Source organism: Corvus brachyrhynchos, unplaced genomic scaffold (assembly GCF_000691975.1).
Source record: "Corvus brachyrhynchos isolate BGI_N302 unplaced genomic scaffold, ASM69197v1 scaffold44, whole genome shotgun sequence".
In the NCBI taxonomy this organism is placed as follows: domain Eukaryota; kingdom Metazoa; phylum Chordata; class Aves; order Passeriformes; family Corvidae; genus Corvus; species Corvus brachyrhynchos.
Window position 1 is genome coordinate 1,090,567 of NW_008238359.1, and position 9,424 is coordinate 1,099,990.

The 9,424-nt window shown below is 51.3% G+C and overlaps 2 protein-coding genes across 2 annotated transcripts in view; one reads left to right on the forward strand and one right to left on the reverse strand.

Annotated features, from left to right (window-relative positions):
• Positions 1 to 4,874, forward strand: part of A2M (alpha-2-macroglobulin) — a 31,118-nt gene extending 26,244 nt beyond the window's left edge. The window contains 8 exon segments of the mRNA XM_008634892.2: positions 1 to 224; positions 597 to 815; positions 1,175 to 1,302; positions 1,652 to 1,742; positions 2,998 to 3,066; positions 3,464 to 3,566; positions 3,923 to 3,964; positions 4,724 to 4,874. Coding sequence (XP_008633114.2) covers positions 1 to 224; positions 597 to 815; positions 1,175 to 1,302; positions 1,652 to 1,742; positions 2,998 to 3,066; positions 3,464 to 3,566; positions 3,923 to 3,964; positions 4,724 to 4,749 — 902 coding nt within the window. The 3' untranslated portion in view covers positions 4,750 to 4,874.
• A 955-nt stretch (positions 4,875 to 5,829) lies between these two features.
• Positions 5,830 to 9,424, reverse strand: part of LOC108447059 (alpha-2-macroglobulin-like) — a 7,282-nt gene continuing 3,687 nt past the window's right edge. The window contains exons 2-5 of the mRNA XM_017735841.1: positions 9,015 to 9,194; positions 8,515 to 8,617; positions 7,919 to 7,960; positions 5,830 to 6,961 (exon numbers count right to left, since the gene is read on the reverse strand). Coding sequence (XP_017591330.1) covers positions 6,936 to 6,961; positions 7,919 to 7,960; positions 8,515 to 8,617; positions 9,015 to 9,194 — 351 coding nt within the window. The 3' untranslated portion in view covers positions 5,830 to 6,935. The remainder of the gene's footprint in view (positions 6,962 to 7,918; positions 7,961 to 8,514; positions 8,618 to 9,014; positions 9,195 to 9,424) is intronic.

Here is a 9,424-nt window from a genome sequence, read left to right on the forward strand (position 1 = left end):
ATGGCTCGGTTCACTGGCAGCGGCCTGGGAAGGAGCCAGAGGCTGATCTCCCGTACTATCGCTCCCGAGCTCCCTCTGCGGAAGTGGAGATGACGGCCTACGTGCTCCTGGCTCACCTCACCTCGCAGCCAGCCCCTGCCCAGGAGGAGCTGGCGTTTGCATCCCTTATTGCAAAGTGGATCAGCAGTCAGCAGAATCCCAATGGAGGCTTCTCCTCCACCCAGGTGAGCTGCTTCCCTCCGGCCACCATGCACATCCACCTCAGAAGATGGGACGTGTCAGAGAACCAGGTGGGAGCACAGGAAGGTTTGCCAGGAAGGTGGGAACTGTAGTCCTGCAATAGATCCGTGCAGTACCTTCCACGGCGGCCAAGTTCCCAAGAGGCCAAGGGAAGTATGTCAGGTAGTGCCTCTGGGAAGGGAAATTCGCTGCAGCTGCTCTTTCTCTCTGTCTTTTCTTCTTAACACTGGAGAAAGTGGGGCTGGAGGAGAGGGTGCCTGTGACAGAAAGGGCGGCTGCAGGAGGACAGGCTGTAGGAGGACGGGCTGTGGAGAGGCTAATTGCAGCCCCTGAGTGCTGGGACTCATCTCTTTCAGGACACAGTGGTGGCTCTCCAAGCCTTGTCCCTGTATGGAGCTGTCACCTATGCCAAGAGCGGGGCAGCTTCCACAGTGGGCCTGCGATCTGGAGGGGACTTCCAGCAAGAGTTCCAAGTGGATGCCAGCAACCGGCTGCTGCTGCAGCGCGTGCCCCTTCCCCAGGTGCCGGGGCAGTACAGCGTGGAGGTGTCTGGTGAAGGATGCGTCTACCTGCAGGTGAGGGTTGCATCCTGGGAAGGGAGCCCCTTGCCAGGCAGGAGCAGGGAGAGGACAGGATCAGAGAACCATCCAGGCTGGAAAAGACCCTAAGATCATTGAGTCCTCCCACTGAGGTAGAGGAGAGTAAAGAGTAAAGGAGGGAGGGGAGAAGTGGAAGGCTGTGGGTAAAGGGAGAGGAGGAGAAGAAGAGTAGAGGTGTGTGGAAGAGAAAGAGTGGGAGAGAAGGAGGGAAGGCTCTGCAGCATGGAGGAGCTGTGAGAACGGGAGAAGTGGGGAGGCAGGGTGGGGAGAGGGTCCCCTCTCTCCCACGCTGAGCGTGCACACACGCTCACACAGAGCTGCTGGCTGTCCCCTAGACAAGCCTGAGGTACAACGTGCAGCCCACGCAGGAGGAGGCACCCTTCATGCTTCATGTGTACACAGTCCCAGAGACGTGTGAGGACTCCAAGGCTCACAAGGTCTTTGACATTGGCATAAATGTCAGGTGAGTCTGCATTTTGATCTGAGCTTTCCTGTTGAGCCATGGGAGCTGGGGGAGGTCTGGTTGTCCCCAGGGTGAGCCAGTCTGGGAGAGCAGCACATTCCTGGGAAGGTGGGCAGGAGGCAGCTGTTCTGTGAGGAGAGGCTCTGGAGGAAGGACTTGTCCTGCCGTGTGGGCAGCCCAAGGCTGGGCTAGTGAGAGGCTGCATAGCTGACTAGAAGCACCTGGCACAGCTGGAGAAGAAGGTGCTGGACTGCCAGGACTCGGTGGGGTGCCAAGTGTTAGGGAAATGCTGGAAGTGTGCCCAGCTTTGAGTTGATGTGCACTGAATCTTTGTTGCTTGGTTCCTTAGTTACACAGGGGAGCGCAATGGCTCCAACATGGTGATTGTTGATGTGAAGATGCTGTCGGGATTCGTCCCCTTGAAGTCCTCAGTGAGGAAGGTAGGAGCCTGTTTGTCATACAGGCAACGTTGAATCACAGAGTCATTAAGGGTGGAAAAGATCTCCATCTCCAAGCTTTGACCAAATGCCACCATACCCACTTATTACCATATTGCAAAGTGCCCCCTCTACTCTTTTCTTTAACTTTTTCTGGGATTGTGACTCCACCACTTCCCTGTGAAGCCTGTTCCAATGCTTAACCACTCTTTCAGTGAAGCAATTTCTCCCAATATCCAACAGGAATCTCCCCTGCCACAAATTGAGGACATTTCCTCTTGTTCTATCACTAGTTGCCTGGGAGGAGAGACTAACCCTTGCCTGGCTACAACCTCCTTTCAGGGTGTTGTAGAGAGCAATAAGGTTCCCCCAAGGCTTCTTTTTTTCACACTAAACAATCTCAGTACCCTCAGCCGCTCCTCATAAGGCTTACATTCCAGTCCTTTTCCCAGCTCATTGTCTTTCTTTGTAGTTGCTCCAGTAGCTCAAGGTCTGAAGTCAGGGCTCCAAAACTGAGTGCGGAATTCAACGTGCAGCATCACCAGTGCTGAATACAGAGAGAAAACATCCACTTTCTCAGTTTCAAGACACCTTTCCAATGTCTGTAGCAAAGAACAAAGCTTCAGCTTGATTTTTCACTGTCATTTGCACATTTGACGTGTACCGTGTTCTCTTTTCATACATGGCTTAAGGCCAGCGCAAGGGGAGGCAATGTGATCAGTCTAGGAAAAATAGACAAAGTAATTTTTTCTTTAGACTTGTGATGGGAACTTTTATTTTCACTGTGTCCCCATAAACACTGTTTGGGCATAGTACATTCAAAAATAGTGCTGTTTCCTTTTTTCCTCTGCTGATCTACAAACATCTTCTAGCATTGTAACTCTTTAGGTCTTGGGTAACTGTTTGGGATGCTGAGAAGGTGCCTGAACTGCAAAATAAAGGCTATAATAATATGGTGCAGAACTAGCAAGCCAGAAGGAGCGTATTTTCATTTAATTGCTCCATCACTGTGCTTGAACCAGTGCTAAGTCTCTTCTGGAGAGGTTCTGGAGGTGGTACTTCTTCAGCCAGGCTGGTGAAGGGGAGGGCTGGAGACCATGCTACTGCTGTGGCACACCAAGGAGGCAGTTCTGTGCTACTTGCTTAGTTCCCTGACTACTGCAGTATTTCATCCAGAGTACATCCCACCCACGGGGCTGTGCAAGGGGCACAGGGAGACCACCATCAATGCAGTAACATCTTGGTCTTCTTTCTTCAGCTGGAAGGCCACCCCGTTATTGAGCGCACAGAGCTGAATACCAACCATGTTCTACTGTACCTGGAAAAGGTGAGGATGGGGCAGAAACACAGGCATTGGGACTTTTGGCTACATAGGGCAAACAATCTGGGATTCAAAACTACCATGGCTCTGACAAGAATGAGACTGAATATTTTGCTGTCTTTTTCTGACTACAAACTCTAAGGGCTGCTTCCCTCCCAGCCCTCAGCAGGCATTCCCTGCACCCTGAGCGCAGATCAGGCCCTGCTCTCCCCACCAGCAGAGCCTCCCCCAGGGTGGGGGAAGGTCCCAGGGATTCCCCTTGTCCCTCAGCCAGTCCTTCAGCGCTGTGTCGGGCCAGGCACGGGTGGCCGGGGAGAGCGTGGGGGCCTGGGGTCAGTGCGGAGGCTCAGGGCAGCCCCTGCAGTGCAGAGCCCCCCTGAGCCTCCGCTGCTTCCCTTCCCAGCTGGGCAGGGAGACCCTCAGCTTCTCCTTCACGGTGGAGCGGGACATCCCCGTGCAGGGCCTGAAGCCAGCCCAGGTGAAGGTCTATGACTACTACGAGACAGGTGAGTGCCACTAGTGCCCGTGGGAGCGAGGAGGGGCAGTGGGACACGAGGAGGGGCACAGGACCTCTGGGGACCTGCAGCTTCCCCGGCCTGGCATGGCCACCTGTCTGAGCAGCCCTTGGGTACACTGGAGTGGAGGTGCCTGTGCGGGTGGCTCTGCCTTGCTGCCACTGCCCCCAGACAGGGCTGGGACTGGGGCTGCCCCTACCCCAACTGGGATCTCTGGGGGAAACTGGGGATGGTGGCACCAGCCTGCTCTGGAGGCCTGGGAAAAGCATCTCTCTGGCACCCATCCCTCTGCCAGCAGTGCCAGGGGTCATCTCAGCTCACTCTCTCCCTTCCCTTCTGTTTTCCAGACGAGTTTGCCACACAGGAATACAGTGCTCCCTGCACCACAGGTAGGGTGCACATGATCAACTGAGATACTCCAGCAGGGATTATTGCAGGTTGTCTTCAACTAGAGTCTTTGTAGGCTTTGTGTTTCCTTGGCCTGTGTCTACTCTCAGCATTTATCTGCACTGTGCCTACTGCAGTCCCCATCTCAGTACAGAGACCAAAAGCAATGCTGCCATTCAGCTTCCTCTGTAAGATCAGATACAGCTTTCATTTTTGTTCCCTGGGAATAGCAATCTCAGTGTTACTGACTTCATTTTACAGTGGCAATTGTCTTTTCCTCTTTGCTTGTGTCACTTTATGCAAATAAGATTCAAGTCTCCCTTGGGATGGAACACCACACACAGCCTTTTGTGTCTCTGTCCTTTTTAGGGCCACTTCAGCTATGCTGCAGGCACTGAAAGGTACTGAGGAATTGTCTCCCAAATATCATGGTGCAATATTGATGTTATTCACATCTCTTTAGCAAGGACCTTTCAAACTCTTCCCCAGGGAAATGAAGTTGCTGAGAGAGAATGTGTACTAGAATAGCTCATGGAGCTCCAGGATGAATCTGCCTCCCCTCTCTGTAGCATAGATATTTTGAATGTGTCCAGCCATTCCCATTCTGTTATCTGTCTGCAACTGGGCATTTTTAGGTGAAGCAGTTTCCCATAGTTTAACAGGGCTTGAACTCACATAGCCACCAGAACACAGAGATATCCAGGACTCTGGACACCACTCACCAGAATATTTACCTCACTTTGTCCTTTTCCCACCTCCAGTCAAGGCTGAACAAGGAAATTCCTGAAGAATGCATCTTGTCAGAGCCTTGCCTTCTCAGTTTATGTGTCTCTGCCCCTAGAAGATCTTTGACACCTCATAAGCAAAAAGGAAGCAACACTATAAATAAATTAAGTCTTGATTCTCATCAGACGTCTCTGGCTTTGTTTTCTGTTACTGTTACTCTTGTCTCTTCTCCTATCCATAGTTCAGACTGTGTCATGGCCTAAAATTTCCTGGCAAGGTGGTGTTTGGGAACTCCTCAAGAATACCAGAAGGCAGATAGATTTTAGCAGTTGGGAGATTTTTCTCCATACTTGCCAGTTCTCCAAGGAGAGAGGACAGCGTATCGGATCCATTATGCACTGGAAGTTTGTCTCTCTGCCTCTACAGAGGGTGTTTTCTGAAAGATGATCCTTGGGCATAAACTTCTGATCACATACCCCCTTTGATTGCACTGAGAAATCACTGCTGTGAGGTGCGAGGATGGGGTGAACCTGTCCAATCTGATCTTTTGCAGCAGACCAGATAGAAGTGAAGGGAAGACCTGTGGGCTTTCCCATTCTAGCAGCGTCCGCTTGTTTCTAAGCAGCTGAAGTGAAATCAGAGAGGGACTAGGCCCTTAACAGTGTCACTCACAGAATTGTTAAGCTGGAGAAGGCTGTAAGGTCAAGTCCTACCATTAACCCAGCACTGCTCAGTCCACTGCTGCACCATGTAGACTTGCATGGGGTTGTTGTGACTCAAGTGTAGGACCTAGCACTTGGCCTCACACCACTGGCCTTGACCCACTGAGCCTTCCTGCCCTCCAGCAGATCAACACTCCCACCCAGCTCAGTGTTTCCTTCAAACTTACTGAGGGTATACTTGATGTCCTCAGGTCATTGATAATTAAACAGGACTGGCCCCAACACTGAGCCCTAGGGAACCCCACCAGTGACCAGCTGAATGGAACTCCATTTGCCACCACTTCCTGGGCCTGGCTATCCAGACAGCTTTTTTATCCATCAAACAGTGCACCTCTACAAGCAATGGGCAGTCAATTTCTCCAGGAGAATGCTGTGGGAAGTCGTGTCAAACCCCAAACACCACAGAAGACAAAGTGACATAATATTAATATCTAGCAAAATAGATGAAGAATTTTATTTGTTCTCAATAATACTGTTTGTACAGGCACACCAAGCCAAAAATTGGATGGAACTGCTAGCTGTGCATACTTTGGATGCACAACATGCCATGATACCTAACAATAAGCATTTCATGAGAATAAACAGTCACATAAGATTTTTTTGCATTCAAAAGTTAAAACCACAAATTCATGAGACAAAATGAAGAAAGGGGGATCATTCCTGGAGGTATCTAAGAGGCCTATAGACAGTTTCATCAAAGCAACTATATGATTTAAATGAATGTATCATTTAAACTAGACTTAGGCAGGTAGGTTAGTGGCAAATGCCATTAGCTTCTCCTTGGTAATCTCCCAGAAGTAGCAGACATGAGATAATGGAAGCTTCCACAGGAAGACCCAAGCTTCAACTGGAGAACAGACCACTGTAAGTTAGCAGCCAAAGGCAGAATGCATGCACACATCCCTCCTGCCCCCAGGCACTCTCTAATCATTGAAGAGGGCAGACTCTGTCTCCTCCCACTCGTCTACAAACAAGAAACAATCCCAGGAGGGGTGTCTACAGGGAAGATCACAGAGGTTGGATTGCATGTAACATTAGTTGATCTTCCAGGCTGCCTAATGGTGGGAGACATGGATAGGCCTTCTGCAGAGACCAGTTCAATTGAGGGTATGGTTTGTAAGCCAGGGGAGAGAAATTGTTCCCAAGAACTACCTGTCCTTCTCCATTGATTAGTCTGCACCTCAGATGATGAGTTCAGAGAAAACACAGACATAGATACATTAGAAAGGCTGATCTCCACTTAAATCATTCTGTCCTCTTTTTTTTTTTCTTCACTTGTTAGCCTTATTTCCCTGCACACAGGCCTTGTTAGATGGGTTACTCTTTAACCTAAGAAGCCAGGGAGATTAAAGCTGTGACTGAAAGATGAGCAGGAAAAATCAGAATTGGGAACAAAGTGTTCAAAAATCATTGGTGAGTACAGTTATTTGTAAAGTTCACTTTCCATTCCTTGCAGACATTATTCATCTGTCACACTGTGGTGGTGGTGGTGAGGCAGGCGGGTTCCAGCATCTGGGAGTGTTCTTCAATCATTTCCCTGGTTTACTTCCTCTGCAAAGATGAAAGAAGATGGGAGGGAACAGGACTTTATCTGCATGTTAACAGAACTGGGGAAAAGTAGCCTAAAATCTAAGGTCTTCCAATGAGTCTCACACTGGACAACCAGACCATGCCAAAATACCCTTTGGACATGTTTTACTGTCCACTCAATATCTTAGGACTTGTGCACATTTTTCTATGAAGGGAGGCTGTAGGTCCAGAATCAGCAGAAAACAGCTGTAGCTATGGACACAGCCCAGGTTAACAAGCAGTATGGAACAGAAGTGTGGTAGTTCAGACTCTTCCAGACATCAGATAAAAACATGAAAGGAGATAGATACCACCATTTACCACCAGCAAGAGGCAAAGCTTTTGCCTTCTCCAAGTCCAAATCACTTTGTTCTCAGATGTCACAGTCAGGCCCTGTGAAAAACAATTTCCCAGGAACTCTGCTTTCCAGAAGCTTCCATACTCCAAACACCTGAAACTGGGCAACTAATGGAAAGCAAGACCTGCCAGTTTTCGTATTGCAGGACTCCATAAAGGACAGGAGAAATAACCTTGGTCAGAGATTTTACAGAAGCTCCCAAATTACCTGTTCTCCTAAGCCAAACACACTTGGTCTTGCATTGCAGAGAATCCCCCAAAGTATTTCTGTCCTGCAGCCAGCTCAGACTCCAAATCAAGACTGAGGGCTGGCTGCCCAGGGTCATGAGGCACAGCTGCCTCCTGAGAGACCCTGGGGCAGTGGGAACCTGAGAAGGAAGGAAGACTTCCTCCAGACAGTAGCTACCAGAGGCAAACTTGCCATCTCTGTAACTCCCATGCTCTCAGTTTTATATGCAAGATCTGCGCATGTAAGTTGGGCCAATCTCATCCAAATTAAAACAGGAAGAGACAAGTGCTGGCTGGAAGACCAAGAATGTAATGAAGAAGATGTAGAGAGCAGTGAAGGAAGCAGTACCCTACCTGTGGTGCAGGGAGCACTGTATTCCTGTGTGGCAAACTCGTCTGGAAAACAGAAGGGAAGGGAGAGAGTGAGCTGAGATGACCCCTGGCACTGCTGGCAGAGGGATGGGTGCCAGAGAGATGCTTTTCCCAGGCCTCCAGAGCAGGCTGGTGCCACCATCCCCAGTTTCCCCCAGAGATCCCAGTTGGGGTAGGGGCAGCCCCAGTCCCAGCCCTGTCTGGGGGCAGTGGCAGCAAGGCAGAGCCACCCGCACAGGCACCTCCACTCCAGTGTACCCAAGGGCTGCTCAGACACCTCCTCCCAGCACACTGGGCTGAGGTGGGGACAAACAGCTCTGTCACTGCCACCCTGGCACAGCAGCCAGGACAGCAGCGGCACAGGGAGCAGCAGGTCTGCCTGGAAGCACGGGCACGGCCGCCCTCTGGGGCCAGAAATGAACACGGGACCCCCAGCACCCACGGCTCTACCCCGGCCCCTCTGCGCTCCCAGAGCTCCGGCAGGGCTGGGGTGGCCATGCCAGGCCGGGAAAGCTGCAGGTCCCCAGAGCTCCTGTGCCCCTCCTTGCGTCCCACCGCCCCTCCCCCCTCCCACGGACCTGTCTCGTAGTAGTCATAGACCTTCACCTGGGCTGGCTTCAGGCCCTGCACGGGGATGTCCCGCTCCACCGTGAAGGAGAAGCTGAGGGTCTCCCTGCCCAGCTGGGAAGGGAAGCAGCGGAGGCTCAGGGGGGCTCTGCACTGCAGGGGCTGCCCTGAGCCTCCGCACTGACCCCAGGCCCCCACGCTCTCCCCGGCCACCCGTGCCTGGCCCGACACAGCGCTGAAGGACTGGCTGAGGGACAAGGGGAATCCCTGGGACCTTCCCCCACCCTGGGGGAGGCTCTGCGTGTGGGGAGAGCAGGGCCTGATCTGCGCTCAGGGTGCAGGGAATGCCTGCTGAGGGCTGGGAGGGAAGCAGCCCTTAGAGTTTGTAGTCAGAAAAAGACAGTAAAATATTCAGTCTCATTCTTGTCAGAGCCATGGTAGTTTTGAGTCCCAGATTGTTTGCCCTATGTAGCCAAAAGTCCCAATGCCTGTGTTTCTGCCCCATCCTCACCTTTTCCAGGTATAGTAGAACATGGTTGGTATTCAGCTCTGTGCGCTCAATAACGGGGTGGCCTTCCAGCTGAAGAAAGAAGACCAAGATGTTACTGCATTGATGGTGGTCTCCCTGTGCCCCTTGCACAGCCCCGTGGGTGGGATGTACTCTGGATGAAATACTGCAGTAGTCAGGGAACTAAGCAAGTAGCACAGAACTGCCTCCTTGGTGTGCCACAGCAGTAGCATGGTCTCCAGCCCTCCCCTTCACCAGCCTGGCTGAAGAAGTACCACCTCCAGAACCTCTCCAGAAGAGACTTAGCACTGGTTCAAGCACAGTGATGGAGCAATTAAATGAAAATACGCTCCTTCTGGCTTGCTAGTTCTGCACCATATTATTATAGCCTTTATTTTGCAGTTCAGGCACCT